Consider the following 17,401-nt stretch of genomic DNA (forward strand, 5'->3'; position numbering starts at 1 on the left):
GTGTCCAACATGGCATAAAAATTGTCAGGGGCCTTTTGGAGTTACGACTCACATCATATGAGGCGCAATGTTCATCAGCGACGCCAACCCCATATTTAGTTTTATTGTAAAAGGTATTGAATTCGGGTTTTCACTTTTCTCCGCTTGAAACACACTCTGCACTCTAACATGATCCTCTTCTTCTACTTCATCATCATAATAAGGTAAGTCTGAGTCAGACACGAGTCTAAACCCGCCATGATACGTGATATTTTCTATTCTATCAATTTATAGTACCTATTTTATAATAAGTTCCTGTTGGACAAACAAAAACATTGAATTCACAAAAACAAGCAAAAAAATGTTTGCAGACACCAAGAAATCATACACAACAGTAAAAATCGATAACTTAGCCATGGCGCGAAATTGTTACATCAATTGTGAGGATGGGTCATATTTACCTTTTTCGAAAATACACGCGTGTAGCTCCCAGTACACTCGACGTCGAAAGGATTTCACTTCCAAAACGTTTAATGTACATTATTAGCTCCAGCTACTACAAAGAACAGAACAATCGTGCACGTAATTACAAAGATATTGTAAATTATAAACAAGCCGGGTCATTTTGACCCAACCTCAATGACGCCGGGTTAAACTGGTATTGTAAATTCTATGAAAATTGATTCATAATTTTGTATAACATTGAAACAATACCCCATTCCTATATTAAAAGACCAAGATTATCTTTGACAATGATTACATCATACTTTCTATAATATACTATAAGAAATAACACGCGAGGTCGGTTTAAATATTAGTTTTGAATGTAATAAGAATGTACTGCGATTCTACACAGCTACCTAATTGATGTAGGTAGTTGATAACAAAACGCAGCAAGTCAACGATTATTAGCAAAGTGAGGGTAGTTGGGACTTGGGTCAAACGTCGTATAAACAACGTCCGAGTCCCTAGGCACGATCCGTACGAATGCGCCACGAGTCAAAGGAACCGAGTTCCTTTAAATTTATAGTATGCGACAGCTAAGCATGTTCGGACAGGAAACAGTGACAACTATATTGACAACTACTCATCCACAAAAATATTAAATCAAAAGTTACGTCACAATACAATAATATCAAAATTGATGTTTTTTTTATTACAAAAACAATTTCATTAATATAGGAATGCGGTAAATCTTAAAACTAGGTTAGTATTCTACTAATATTTCTATATTCGGCGACTGCATTTCTAATATAATTTGGTATTGCGACAGCACACACAACCAACAATAGATCTGAAACAGAACACATTGATTATAGACATTTTATTAATAGGAATCTAAGCTAAATTATAGGTGGATATTCATAGTTTGTTTGTTTGTTTGAACGCGCTAATCTCAGTAACTACTGTCCGATTTGAAAAATTATTTCGGTGTTAGATAGCCCTTTTATCGAGAAAGGCTACTTGCTATCATCTCGCTAAGACAAACATGAGCCACGTGGATTAAACCGCGGAGCACAGCTAGTATTATATATGCGAAAGTTTGTTATACTCTTTCACGCAAATACTACTAAACCGATTACGATGAAATCTGGTATGTAGGTAGCTAAAGACACAGAATAAGACATAGGCTTCTTTCTATCCCGGAAATCCTACAAGCGGAAAGGGTGCGGGTTTTTCTTTGAAAACGCGGGTGAAGCCGCGGGCCGAAATGTAGTCCTTTATAAAAATGTACAGGTGTCACACCATAATGTGAAGGGAACGGAGGTGAGAAAGTTTTGGTTTAAGGCAATAACAAAATAAATGTTATAACTAATAACTTACGTTATATGATACCCAGAGGAAGTTTAGCAAGGCAGCAAATGTGGCGTCCAACTGTAAACAAATAAATTAATGAATAGGTACTAGAATAAATATTATTTAAACAGTACTTTCTTGTGTTTTATTTTACGTGTTATTTATAAATGGGTAGGAATAAAAGACTGAATTATAAATTAAGCATGCGGACGGCGGACTGACATAATTAATTTTTCAATATTAAAAGTGTAGTATTGTAAATTAAAGTTTTTGGTGACAAAAAGGATTAAATGAGGTTATATTAGAATTACTAATGGCCGTTCCCAATATTCAAACTATGGTTATAGATAGACAGCTAGTAAGCCGATAGCTAGTAAGGTTCTATCTATCGTAAGATAGATAGGTACGATATTGGGAACGGCCAAGAAGCTTATATCTAATACACTGGAGATTTCAGTATGAACATTTAACTTGTAACAAGAAAATATGACCTTAAATGACGCCTGTATGTTTTTTATCCCTTTCACACCCACTTGCCAAGTTAGGTGTGAAAGGGATAAAAAAACATACAGGCGTCATTCTACGTCATATTTTCTTGTTACAAGTTAATGATCATAGTGCAATCTCCAGTGTATTAGATATAAGCTTCTTGGGAACGGCCATTACTGGCTGACAGCTGTCAAAACGTTATTGGGACGCTCAAATAGACAAATTCAAAGAGAAGAATAGATAGTGATCAGAGTTAGGTTAGCTTATCGCTAGTAAGCTTATTGGGACGCCAAAACAAAAGATAGATAGCATTTTCTATCTTTAGTAGGGTGAAACCGAAGATAGATACAATATTGGGAATGGCCATAAGTGAGCAACTGACTGCTTGCGTCGAAACGTCAAAGAACAGCAATTAACAAACATTAATTTGAGGTAATTAAAATAAAAAATGAGCAGGCTCTTCATAATATTTGAGCGACCGAATATTTTGTTCGAGTGTCATCATTACATCCTGCATTTTATCATTATTTGGCATTTATGATTAATTTATAATGAGCGGCATTTTATGTTAAATAAGGTGTTTCATAAAGAAAAAAAAGACTAAAAAATACCATAATGGGCAGAGCAGGTAATGAGGTCAATTTCTTATTTTATGTTATCAAATAGCTATTTAACGAAACACTATTAGCCAATAAAAATTATTTCTAGAAATTTAATCTCACAACTATCTAAATTAAGCGCTAAGTTAGTATTTGAATATCTTCTTATATATAAAATTCTCGTGTCACAATGTTAGTCTGCATACTCCTCCGAAACGGGTGGACCGATTCTCATGAAATTTTCTGTGCATATCGGGTAAGTCTGAGAATCGGCCAACATCTATTTTTCATATGTACCACGGGCGAAGCCGGGGCGGACCGCTAGTCTCAAATGAATTACAAACCATGGGAATCACAACACAATTTTAGTACTTATGGTCAATCTGTATTTTATTATAAACCAATATTCGTCGCTTGTTTTTTAGTTTATTTGTCGCTTACTTACCGAAGAAAAATGAAAAAAAAAATATTTTTATCGTTTTCCCGAAGAATTTCGAAAATTTTCACAAAAAGACCGCGGGCGGAACGGCGCGTCGGCCGCAGTGGCTAGTTTAACCATAAATTTCTTAAAAATAATGTTATGATTCTACTTACATAAATATAATAGCCACCAATAAGCCAGAGGCTGAATATAATTTGAAACAAGATGATGAGCCCCATTGTGATCATCCACGGCAACATAAGTCCTCGCATCCATATGTTCATACCGATCACCTGAAAATTATACCAACATTTGATTAAATAACTAAGTAGAATATTGTTTAATTTAAGATATATATCTTTCTATTTTATATAAAATAGAAATCTCTATAAAATAAAATATTTTCCTTTACTTCACTTGCACATTATAATTTATTAGTATTATATGCCCAATGCCCACATTTATATACCCACAGCTATTTCCTTAAATAGAAATAAATCTATACTAGTGGTCTGCCCCGGCTTCGCCCGTGGTACCTACTATCCTAACTACCTCCTAACTATCCTATCTCTCAAATTGGATCGAACTGCACATGGTGTGCGAATTTTATTATAATCGGTTAAGTGGTTTAGGAGTCCATTGAGAACAAACATTGTGACACAAGATTTATATAGATTAAGATTATAAAGCTGTTGAATTTGTTTGTTTGTTTGAACACGCTAATCTCAGGAACTACTTGTCCGATTTGAAAAATTCTTTAGGTGTTAGATTAGAATGTATATGTATATGAAATAGATAGAAATGGGGTCATTTGTCAAGGAAGGCTATATATCATCATTCTAAGACCAACTGGAGCAGAGCAATGCGGGTGAAACCGCGGAGCATAGCTAGTGTTGTCTATGTATGTAATGGGAAATTTTTATATGAATGAGATGTTTTCCCAAGGTAAATAGTAACCTACAACAGTAGCTACAAGGCTTAAGCGTGGTATACCACGCTTAAGCCTTGTAGCAATCTCCAGAAAAAAAACATACAATAAAATTGCTTGTTATGAAAAAAGAAAAGACAAATGACACACATTTAACCATGAAATAAACTATCTAAATTGGTTCTGTAGTTGAGGGTTGAAGAAGAGACAGACAGACAGAGTTACTTAGTTATTAGTATTTATTAAAAGCTTAAATTAAGTATATTTACTCACCATCAATATAGAAGACACAATCAGTGTCGCAAGAATCACAATAAATATTATTCCAAACACTTGCAGAGCTGAAAATAATAAAGTCAATTTTTATGTAAGAACTAAGTAATCACATATTTTTTTTTATATATTCCATGTAAACATGCAGAAGTTTACGAGTGTTAAATTAGGTAATTTATTTTTTAAATATTGTACATTATTATGTATTTGAAAACGTGAAACAGAGCATCTTAATCTGCTTTTTTAAGGAAAATGTAAGATTTGGATTCACATTGGGGTTAATCATGTAACTTTAATGATACGATTTCCGACATAAATACAAATGAAACTTCTTAGAAAAGTTTTAACTTACATCCTCTCACATCAGCCTCAAATAGTGGATTCCAGAGTTGTGTAGAATCTCCTCCATCCATTTGATAGGCTATAAATGTTATTAATATTATACCCATAGCAGCAGTATACACGGCTACAGCTCTGCTCCCACTTTTTACGTTCGAAGACCAAATACATGGTGACCAACAGGATTCTAATACCGGCATGATGTTTGTATATTATTTACGTCGTGTATACCAAGTTAAGAGATTCTCGTACACTGAAAAAGGAATATTATTATAGAAAACAAATGTTTGAACACTTTTACAAGTGAAGCTTTATTGGGCCACACCTATACACACGTTGTTGTTTTTACCTTTGTAATATTCGAGGTATTGTATAATTTCGTCAACTGGATTGTTAATATTTATTCATCTTTTTATGATATATTTTCATAATAACACTAACACAAAGTTTTATTAATTAAACTTAAAATTAACTTGTTTTCAAATTCAAATCAAATGACTTTTGAAAGCTGTTAACTGACGCTTACCCCTTGTCAAACGTCAGTAACGTCACAGATAAAAATTTCAACGGAGTTAAACGATTGCCATTACAAAATATTTCTAAAGAAATAAAAGAAAATAGTAAATTAAAATATCCACAGAAAATATCGCATTACATACATAATTAAATAGTACATTATTTTTTACTTCAGTATTAAGATATCTGAAAAGCCAGTGGATATTTTGAATGCACAGCTTTATATAAATTAGATAACTTAATTGCTTAGCTTGAGCTAATTCTATTCGTTTTAAACAGTTTTAAACTGCATAATATCTACTCGCAACATGCTACGGTCGGCAGCCAAGACCTTACAGACACTATTGCAAATGATTGCAAGACTCGTTAGCTTTCTGCCAAATGACACATCAATAGTCTTTTCTTTATTCTTAGGGTCGTTTCTTTGCGGGTAGCTTTACAAATTGTATCGCAATTACGTTCATTTATTATACGTATATTACATATTATATGTAATATACGTATAATAAATGAATTATTCATACTCACACTACGTTTACTATAACTATATGTAGTGCATTGCTCCTTTATTGAACGGTGGTAGTTTAATGATTGATACCTTTTTTACTCATATTAAGTTTATATTTTTAATTATAATAATTGCGACCTAAACCGATTGTCTATAATTCATGTTGCGTTGTTAAAAAAGGAACGTGATTAAAATTTTATACAGGTACTAAGGGCACCTACATAAGGTACATAAAACAGGAATGAGACCCATCTCATTATATATGTATATACTTAACGTTTCGTACAAAAAATTTAAATTAAATGTAGATTTTTGTTTTTATTTCTGTTTAGCAAAAAGTACTTAGATAATAAATAATAATAAATAAATAAATAATAAAAATCTTTATTAACCAAAATATTCAAACATTACATACCTAGTAGGATTAGGTCACAAAGTTGCTAGTACAGTGATGTCCAAACTAGGCTAATGCCTGTATCTTGGATATCAAAAACGGAGTACAGGTCACTTTATTACGATGAATTATACAGTACATCATTAATTGTGTTTAATAATATTATAATTATTAAAAATGAGTGTATTTAATACTAGAACTTACAGCATTTTCCATTTAACATAATAATATATTGTTAACCGATCGTAATTACATACTGTACACAATATAATAATATCTTTTTCCTTTTCTTCTTGGGTTATATCCGATTTAATGCTCTTTTTATTCTACGGTAAAATCTCAAAAAGAAGGATATTAAATTTTTCATTAACGATTACACGTACAATTAAATCAGTTAAGTATCAAAATTTGCAAAAACCGTCACAGATAAACCTGTTAATTCGTCAGATTGTTTATTGTGCTATTACAATGAATGATATGGGTAAATGACCGATAAAAATCGATAAAGAAATCAATGATTAAACTCTATCCTATCGGTGACTGATCGCGAAACAAGTGTTGTCGATTGTCGTATGAGCAATGTCAATACGATAACAATATAACAAACGATGGTATTATTATGGTATTATAGTATGTACATGTAGGTACTGTAATAGATTTACTATGTTTATACTTTATAGATCATAATATTTTATTATAACATAGTTACTTTAGAGTTTAAATGCGACATCACTGGCAGCATATTTATTATTTTTATAAACAACATAGTGATGATGCTCTACTTACTTATAAACGGCGGTATAAGTGTGATTTGTGAACCCACATATTTTATGTTTATAATACAAACTAGCGGTCCGCCCCGGCTTCGCCCGTGGTACATGTTTACGTTTTCTCTCCATAAGAACCATCCTCGACCCTCGTACTTCAAGAAATAGCTAATATATTTTAGGTATAATCTTTACTCACTTAGTAGTTAGTTACTTACTTTCTTATAAAAAAAACTTTCGATGAAAGCAGGTATTTGAATGCTACAACTTACACAACACAACCATTATACTTTTATATACTTAGGTATATCTATGTATATGATATTTACTTTCCAAGGAAGTAAAAGCGGGATTATCAAGAGCTTAACTTTATTAATTACTTCGTATATAAAAACGTTTAACACACATAAACAAAATCAAAGCCCTTTATTTATTATTTTTTGAAAGCAGCATCGTTCTTTACACTAAGCTTTATTATAAGTAGAGTATATTTTTGGCAACAAAAGAAACTTCTTTGTACGAAATTAGATTTCATCTGGGTTATAGATTAAGACTTTGTAATCGCCTCGTTATATCATATTTTCTGTATCATCAAGACAGTTTTGAAATAATTTTTGCAGGCAATAACACTGCATCATTATTGTGTGTCACATAATTCTTTCGTTCATTTTTATAACAACGTGCATTATTGATGAGAGCATTGACCCATAAGTTTCGATACGTTCTCCCGTCTGACAAGACTCTGATTTTTTCATATATTATTGCAAAAACAAAACATTCTAAACTGTCTATACGACTTGTAATCTAGATAAAAATATTGTAGAGTTTGGGCGTGCACTATAAATTAAATATGCCTACAAATATTTTATCGTAATAATTTGTTGTGAAGTGAGTCACGTTTCGCCTGATCGTGCACCGTGCTCGGGTTTCTGATTGAGCGAACTTCATACCCGTTGGTTCAGTTTTAGAACGTCCCGCCCGCGTTTGCGCACTCGCGGTGTTGATTTTTGTTGCCGGCAAGATTTGAGATCGTTTTTTTTTTAAACACGACCCGACCACGCAACTTTTGGTTTACAATCCGTCTAACCAAAATGTGAAATTCGTCAGTGTATGTGAATAAGTGCGTCATTTTAAAAAGGAACATATAATTTTTATACTGCAACTCTTGTATCGGATCCTGTGTTGTGTTAAAAAGTTTGATACGAGTGAAATTGTACCGGTATTGGTCTTGAGTGTGGTATCTGATACCAATTAGTTCTGAATCAAGTTCATTGTCATCCTTTTTATCTGATTGAAATACTGGTAAGTGGATTCGTGATTCGAACATATTCATTTGTTTCTTATAGGAATTAATGTCTAAATTTTTATGGATTAACCGTTTAATATATCTGATATTAAAGTCCAGTTAGATCTGGCTTCGTGACTGGATTTAAGTCTTAATTATCTTAGCTACACATAGTTAGTATTTATAGTTACCTAACTTTGTTTTATTGCTGGTTAGACTGGGAGATAAGTTAGTGCTTTGTTTTGTAAGTAGGTAAACAAGTTATGATTGTATTGTACTCGTCTTTTTCTTATTGGCAACTTGATTTTCGCAATGTGCATTCATGCAAATTTTATAATAATATGTATAGGTAGGATATACTGTTTAGGCTGTAGTTTTTGTTTACAGTATTTCATATTAATTGATATTATTGAGTAAAAAAAAAGTATTTTATTTTTCTGTTTAGATTTTATCGTCAAAAGTGCATTTCAAATTTGGCTACCTATTAACGATAACTATTTATCAAGCTGTTAACCCCAGCATCGTCCGCGTGGTCCAATGAAATACCTACCCATGAAAAGGAGATGTAGGTGGTGAAGTTCCACAGTATAAAATTAGCACGTAGATGTAGCTAGGCTACCATTTATCTCCTAACACAAAAATCATAGGTACGGTCTACCTACTAAATCCGTCCATTGCAATGTGAAAGAAAGACAAACAAATAGCTTCACTTTAGCATATTAATAATTTTAGTAAGGATGGCAAGGAAAGGATAAAAATTGCACTCGTATACCTACCCTATACCTATACCTATTTTCTACTAGCTTTCGCCCGCCTCTTCGCCCGTTTTGTCTACAACCTATTAGCACAGACTAATAATAATATACATACTACGTATACAACTATTAGGTACTATTAGGCAATAGGCATAGGTTATAGGTATACTAAAATCTTTTCCTTGAATCACTCCTATCTATTTAAAAAAATGTATGCGTCTACTAGAGTATACACGTAAGAAGTGAAACTTCTTAAAGAAGTTTCAAAATGTCACGAGTATGGCGTAACGCAAAAATGTCACGCGTACGGCGTAACGCAAAAGTGTCACGCGTACGGCGTAACGCAAAAATGTTACACTAAATTTTTGTCCAACCCCGATAAAGAAGTTTCACTTCAACTCAACAACCGCATCAAAATCTGTTGCGTATTTTTAAAGCATATTGCGTAGGGATATAGGGACAGAGAAAGTGACTTTGTTTTATACTACCTAGTAGTGCATAGTTTTATAGAACCTATGTACCTAGTGATTAATAATAATTATAATATTTACCTGGTTTTTATAATGATAATATGATATAGGTAATAAAAACTCAGAAAGCTTCCATGATTATGCATATGAAGATGTAGCAGCCCTTTTGACTAACATCGAGAGATACCACAAAAATAACAAACATTGTTTTGAATATCTTATACCTAAACCTTTTCTACAAGAAAGGTCAGTGACGTTCAATTTCCTATCGATCACAAAAATAACGTACGTATCTAAATCGGTTCAAAACCCACGTAGATACCTAGATATCGAGTAACAAATAAAAAATAGAGTCTAATTGAAAACTTAGTTTTTGGAAACGTTTGTAAAAAAATAAAGAGTATTCAAAAACGTTTAATTCAAATTCGAGTTGCCAGTAAGAAAAACTATTAAAAAAATCTCATTGTAGTTTTTTACTATTCCATTTTCGAACGCCTACGTCTTCTAATGTGTTTTAACTTTTAATAAATGAAATTCAAATGTAACAATGACAATGTCAACAAATGTTATTTTAAATGCACCTCAACGCAATTAAGAGTCGGTTCACGACAAAAGCTGTAAACTATTGCTAATTAATGTGTCAGACGCCCAATAAATTGATTAAATCATGACTTTAATTCACGCATGCTACAAACTAGCATTATTATGAGTTTCACATACAAAACAGTCACGTTTCTGAGATACGTACATATATACAATGCAATTATACATATTATTATTAAGGTATTATGACATTTAATTGCGTATTGAATTAAACACATGATATATTGCGTATTTTTCGTAATAAACACACGTGCGGAAGTTTCTATGAAAAAATATTTAAATTATCTAAAAATACGTTGATTTCAGTGCATTTTAAAATTACGAAAGTAACGTCGCATATTTATTTATTACTCCATACTGCAGTCTGCATTGTCTTTTGCAAATTAGTATTTGTATATTATTTTTACAGGTTTTTGTGTCTCATATTAGCCAAGGACAAACAGAGTGCCAATAATTATATTAAAAAAAAAACAAATAGATGTAAGCTTACACACATGGACGTATATAAATAATGATATAATAGATGTATAAAGCTTACACACTTGTAAATAAATGTATGTGTCGTGGCCATATCGTAAATTTGCTCATTTCATGATATGACTGGCCATTTCACGAAATGGTCGCATTTCGTGAAATGGCCAATTTAGTTTGGCCACATCATGATTCATGATGTGGCTTGAGCAGATCAATGATAAGAAATCGTTTCATGATATGGCCAACTAAACGCGCGGTTTTTTCATGAAATGATCAAAATTATTTGATCATATCGTAAAATAGTTACATTAATCATTGGTAGAGGCGCTGCAGCTGCAAGCTCTGTGTTTATGTGATAAGATGGCGGCCGCTGGCGAAAATTTAATTATTCGTAGTTAAAAACTTCATAATTCGTTTAATAACAATACATATGAAGAAAGTCATAGCAAAGAATTTACGACGGTTCGAGTACTATGGAAAATGTGGATATCTTATATGTATTGAAGAAAAAATGCGTCTTAAATAAAATAATTTAAGACGCATTTTTTCTTTTAGGATATAACATATTTATATATCCTACTATAGTATTATAATTGTTTGTTTTTTAAAAAGCGATCCGCTTCTGGCACTCGCCGGCCGCTGCCGCGGCACGCTCGCTTTGCTCGCTCGGCTCGTGCGTTGTTTATCAAAGTCTAACCTAACCTAACCTAACTGTTTTTTATTGCAAAAACGATTCGCTTCTAGCATTCGCCGACCGCTGCCGCGGCACTAACTTAAATGACATTAAACAAGTTTTTAGAATATTCTGAATTTTTTAAATATTTTATGGACTCTTTATATTTTATACGATCTGGCCAAATGTGGATGGCCAAATCGTGAAACGTTGACGATTTAACGATCTGATCAAACTATGTTGGCCATTTCATGAAATGCGACCATTTCGTGAAATGATCGATCATATTATCATGAAATGAGCAAATCTACGATATGGCCACGACATATGGACAAGCAAATCAAATCAATCTAAGCCAAACCCCGGTAGGTGCTTAAAAGGGGAATGTTAAAATACTCGCAAATTGTGAATAATTTTTGAATCTAAATAACAAATAACAAACGTAATCTATGATATATTTTTTAATTCAAAGAAAACTCGATCCTGAATATCTTATCTATGACTTGATGAGAATGAACGTACGTATTTATTCACTGCATTGTATTGAATTATGTAAACATCGTAATCTAAAGCCAATATTTATGTGATAAAGTGATAAATTGACGAGATGCGTTATTGTTATATATAAATAAGTAGCGGTCCGCCCCGGCTTCGCCCGTGGTACATAATATTTACGTTTTCTCTACATAAGAACCATCCTCGTACTTCAAGGAATATAATAAAAAAAGAATTATCGAAATCGGTTCAGCAGTTCTCGAGTTATGCGCTTACCAACACATTTTGCGATTCATTTTTATATATAAGAAGAAGAAAGAATTACATAACTAACGTCATTCAGAAGTGCTTGCGTGATTGTGTGACAAAAAACATTTGCACCTACTTTTCAATACTTTACAATTTCATCAAATTCATACTTTTCACAAAATAATTAGATGAATTTTAAGCAATCATACTTTCTTGTCTGAAAGTGTACATATAATTTAACATGACGTGTATTTCTATCGATATTTATTAGTTTAAAATAACTTTATTTAAAGTTGAAATGGATCTTTGTTTTTTAGTAGAAGGTACGCGAGAGGGAAAATATAGCTGAATAAACAAAAATAATAATTTATACTTGAAACACTCATATTAACAATTTGAAACCAAAATATTTTTACAATTAAAACCATTCAAAATACCAAAATATTGACCCGTTGCGGTTATATTGAGGTCACTTCATACAAAGTAATGATTTAAGACGGTAAAGCCTCGGCTCGGCTTTCGGTAACGTGATATGTCTGATATTATGTATGTACTTGGAAAGAATATAAGGGTACTGCTATATTGTATGCTAAGCTAAGCTATCGCAGATCACTGAAAATATGGAGCTGACCTGGCAAATGACATTACACCAAACATAATCATCCATTGGCATGAAATATAGATTACCTATATTTCGTGCCACTGTATACTTAAGACGATACACAAAAAAAAATCCACTGCTTGGCGGGCGGAGTCTTAGCTCGCTATCGCGAACGCGGGTGTGCGCGAAGTCATTCTTGCAAACTCGCCGCGCTGCCGCTGGCCGACTCGGGACAAACATGTATGGAGTCGTCATACAGTTATAAATTATAATATTGTTATACATATATTTAATTGTTGATTTATTGGTTTTATTTTCTTGCTTATAAACAAATAATCTTCTTTTTACAACTACTTAGACATTAATAATTATTATTATTTCGTAATGTTTACTTTATTACAAAATAATACAGGTTATAAATAATCTTTAAAATAACAAAAAATATTGTTACTCTGAAAAAATGAAATGGTACTCAATAACGCGGACTACTGAATTGATTTAGATAGAATTTGATGCTGACGTAGATATTACATCATGCCCAGAAATGAAAGGTACTATTTCTGAAAGAAGTTATAAACCCTAATTCTTCTCAGTCAAAGTCAAGAGTGGAAGATATCACTAATACAGTAAAACTGATGCGAAACTTTGGATGTTAATTTGTATATTTTTTTGTTAGTTGTTACTTAATCACGTCAAGACTACATTACCAATTTTGATAAAATATAGCTAATTGCCTGGATTTACACATAGGATACTTTTTATCCGAACTGAACACTTCTGTGGGATAAAACAGGATTCACGATATAACCTAATTCCACGCGGGCAAAGCCGCGCTCGGAATGATATTTTTTTAAATAAAAAAATTGTTTAAAAAAACACAAAATATATTGACGCATGTATTTATTTTTTGCACTCTATTATAATTGTAATTATTCATTACAAATAATCAAAACAAAATAGCCAGAACAAAGTTAGGCCCTGGTAGGGTAGGTAGGCAGGTACAGCAATGTGAGACGAACACTGGCTTATTTATACCAATAATAATGTATTATAAACATTAAATTAAGTTTACAACAAAAATACATAACATTAGCTAATGTGAAAACGAATCAACCAATCATCACACAACAATGAAATGTGCACACAAATATTCATCCAAATCGGTTCATGTGATTAGGAGGAGTGACTGCAGCCCAAACTTCCAGACTTCCGGGCCCAATTGTGTTTCCAGATCACCCAGGAACTCAATTTAATATACTTACACAAAATTTTTCGAAATGAAAACTCACATTACTATGTAAATATGAATATAAACCTGTTTTAGTACTAAGCAATTTCCCGCACAGGTGTAGTAAGTATAAATGAAATAAATATCAACATCAAATTCTTTATACAACATCCTTATCTACCACCTACTAAGAAATGTAATTCTTGAAATTTTTTCGTATTTTTTTTAAATATAATACTACTCCAATGAGCTCCTGTTCCATATTATGTCCACCATACTTCCACTAAGTTCACCATGATTTTTTATTTCTTTGCACTTTGTTGCTTTTTGCTAAAAATGGAATCATGCGATAAAACCAGTAGAGCGTTGATAACATACATTTTTGACTGAATAAAGGTACTAACGAAGGAGTGGGTTCACATTGTGAACAATCAGTGGGTTTATTTTCCTTCTGGATTCCGGATTTCTGAAAAGATTATCTATGCTATAAATGAAAAAACCTTACACATTCGTTATGTACTTAAAACAGGGGTACATATCAAACATCGTCTATAATACAATTATCATCAAATTTAAAATAAAACCAACTTACTTCATTAATTTGTTCCAATTGTAAGCATTCTTTTTCCTCCAACCTTTATGTTTCTTCTTCTTATTTTCTTTATTGTCCCCATTTGTCTCATTTTGTCTTATCGTGTTGTCACCCTTTGTTACGATTGCGCGAGCGACACAAGTTCCCCGTGTGACGGCCGTAGCGGGAATGACTCGTGCAGCGATCGGGGTAGGAAGGTACAGGGCGGCTCTCGCTATATTGGCTGGTCGCGCGCTAATTTCAAGTATTTCTTGTTTATTTCAAAACCATCGCATATTTCAAAATTCTAACACGGTAGACGTATAGGTTGTATATTTTATAGTTAATATCCAAAAAGTCGTAACTTTACGTTTGTTATTTTGAAGATGCCAGAGATTAAAAAAAAAATAACAATGAGAACTTTGTATTTTTTTTCTATCGAGAAAATATCATGGAATCATGTTTCTAAAACGGTAGACGTATTGTGTTACTATTGAACTTTCTTGTCAAGAATTTTCATCACGACAACTTTAATAATATAAAAATTACGAAGGTTTAAAAAGGGCCGTAAATGTTAGAAAAATTAATTCATCACCTTAATGCTATAAGACAAAAAATTATAAAACCGCCCCGTTTCGATGGAGTGCGAACAAATCGCCCTTAGACGTGATTTTGTTTATATTCTCGTAGCAAAAACATATTACTATTACAAACAAGAAAATATGAGTCGACGATATTTCATACTCGATATGTATAAAGTATAAACTATAAATGTTTGTTAACTTTTCGCAATAACATACACCGTAAGCCTACTTTATTTTTCAAAATTTAAAGATTTACTTTTATTGTTAGCTTTCAGTGGAACACATAACCTTTGATACCAACCAATTTTAAGTAGATCAAGCTTACATTAATGTAAAGTGCGAGCGCTGATCTAAACAGAATGATGTTATGTAAAGGTTTGTTGTTATTACGATTTGATGTGTGAAATTGTAATTTAAATCGTTTTATAATAAGACTCAAATTTAATGTTGAAATATAGAGTTTAAGACTATTTTTATATAGACAACCTGTAATTTTAATCGATATATGAATATTGAAATAATTCAACGATCAAGATTGTTCCAGCATCATAAGGCGAGATCTTTTCAAACATAGTAGGTATAGGAAACACATATTATGGTAATACTGTGGTAATATTTTCTAACGTACTCCGTACCAAAATTAAACTATATCGGATCATTTGACACACTAAACGAACACATAGTCGTTTATAATATCGTTTATAAAATAAGAAGGATATGAAAAAAAGTATACAAGCCTTTCCATATATCAAAATTCTTACATTTATCGCTTCCGTCGTATCTATACTGTCCATATCAATTTCATACAATTTTACGCGCTCCTTAAATATAAGGAAAGGTAACGTAAAACTTTAATTCAAGATTAAATCATACAACTCGTTTTGATCTACTTAATATGGCTACCGGTTACAATGTTATACAATTGCTGGGTTATTGAGTATTTATGTCAGTGCTTGTCAAAATAATTATTGCTAATGATAAAATGATTACTTTCCTGCGTAAAAGGATCGTAACGAAGAAGTTGGTTACTAAAAATGTTACATAATATTATGTAATGTAGACATTTAATGAAGTTATACTAATGATAAATTTGACTAAGGGGTGTCCATAAATGATTTCGTGTATGGGTTATCGGTTGAAGTCACTTACGATTTTGGCGATGTCTTTCTACTCATGTGGCGATATACTGTGACTGTTTAGCTTGAAAGGTACATGTAAATGAATGTGTATAATTTTATACATAATTATTAGGTGTAACAAAAACCACATCGTTAAGTATGTATTACAAAAGTAGTACAGTTCTGACTTGAAATTTTGTACTCATTGAAAAACTATTTTTTTATATCCGGCAATAAGCATGAATAAAGATTTTTTCGCTTCTTTAATCGTGTATTCTATTGTGCCTTTTTATTGACCTGAAACCTCTGAAATATTTGACAAGTTCTGCAAAATTATTCCAATTGTTTAAATGGATTTTACCCAATACATTTCAGTTCATCAAACCGAAAGCACAATTTTAACTGTTTAGTTTAAAAGTCGTAAATAAATGGATCGTTCGAACGCGGTTAAAATAAAACGAGTGGCAAACACGTTTCATTGCGTGTTTCATTTAAATGTTCATTAAATTTTTGTTAGTGTCAGTCATAGAAATCTAAATAACAAGACACTAGAAGTCGTAAGCGTGCGTGACCTTGTCGCCACTCAGGTGATTTGCACATCACCAGTGCATTCGTCACTGTTCAGTTGCTCTGGAGACGTATGAGTGTATACATGGTGTGTTTCAGCAATTCCCATTGCGGAAATTCTTCCACAAGTTGTAATTATACTTATAAAGGAATAATATTTCATCGGAAAATATTTTTTTTTAGAAATAATGCCGTTTTTCCTTAAAATTATAGAATATTTACAAGTATTACGAGTGTCACCATAGTAATCGAAATAACATTGAATGACACAGTCGACCATTCTTATTATCACCTTTGTTCGTATTGGAGCAAAAAGTCTCATATACTTAGGGATGTTATTCTAAAATAAACCGTAAATTCGTGCGTTAGGATACATATTCAAAAGCTTAATTTAATAGATAAGTTAGTTTTCACTAAAATCAAGCTGTCCAATAAAAGGTATAGTTTACTTGTGTGTACTGTTTAGCTTTCGGTTTGAATGTGTTGATTTTGGCGACAGCGGTTTTCATACGAATTATGACATTATAGCCCTTCTATGTGTCTTGTTATTTAGATTTCTATGGTGTCAGTATTAATTTGATTAATTAAACTCGGCGAGTGCTGTGCTTTATTTTGTTTAATGAAAGATACAGATATCTGTAGTTTTATACATACCTAGTTTATATAGGTAACTATGTAATTACTTATATTATCTAACTATTATGTAAGTGTATCCAAT

At 32.2% G+C, this 17,401-nt stretch overlaps 2 protein-coding genes across 6 annotated transcripts in view; one reads left to right on the forward strand and one right to left on the reverse strand.

Moving 5' to 3' along the window:
• Window positions 1-635: 635 nt before the first annotated feature.
• Window positions 636-5,357, reverse strand: pasi1 (septate junction component pasiflora 1). The gene is made up of 6 exons (XM_089708011.1): window positions 5,175-5,357; window positions 4,839-5,078; window positions 4,487-4,554; window positions 3,459-3,578; window positions 1,804-1,854; window positions 636-1,273 (listed from the first exon to the last, which is right to left on the reverse strand). The coding sequence occupies exons 2-6, from the start codon at window positions 5,023-5,025 to the stop codon at window positions 1,187-1,189; spliced, it is 513 nt and encodes a 170-aa protein (XP_089564137.1). The 5' UTR covers window positions 5,026-5,078; window positions 5,175-5,357; the 3' UTR covers window positions 636-1,186.
• A 2,578-nt stretch (window positions 5,358-7,935) lies between these two features.
• Window positions 7,936-17,401, forward strand: part of LOC149479547 (rho guanine nucleotide exchange factor 17) — a 108,706-nt gene continuing 99,240 nt past the window's right edge. For 2 of the 5 annotated variants that reach the window (XM_089708031.1, XM_089708032.1), the window contains exon 1: window positions 7,941-8,312. The gene's annotated coding sequence lies outside the window, so the exon portion shown is untranslated. Of the gene's footprint in view, window positions 8,313-17,401 lie in introns of all 5 variants that reach the window. The other 3 variants (XM_089708034.1, XM_089708033.1, XM_089708035.1) reach the window with 3 other exon arrangements.

The sequence above is a fragment of the Colias philodice genome, chromosome 20 (genome assembly GCF_061535455.1).
Source record: "Colias philodice isolate Cphi_HAF_F1 chromosome 20, ilColPhil1 Martin Lab GWU primary, whole genome shotgun sequence".
In the NCBI taxonomy this organism is placed as follows: Eukaryota; Metazoa; Arthropoda; class Insecta; order Lepidoptera; family Pieridae; genus Colias; species Colias philodice.

Bases quoted from the DNA above. Each gene is read 5' to 3' on its own strand.
- pasi1 (XM_089708011.1), bottom strand. From the start codon at position 5,025: ATGCCGGTATTAGAATCCTGTTGGTCACCATGTATTTGGTCTTCGAAC. The intron at 4,555-4,838 runs GTAAGTTAAAAC...TATTATTTTCAG, and splicing joins TGAGGCTGATGTGAGAGGAT to CTCTGCAAGTGTTTGGAATA. The intron at 3,579-4,486 runs GTGAGTAAATAT...TATAATTTTCAG, and splicing joins TTGTGTCTTCTATATTGATG to GTGATCGGTATGAACATATG.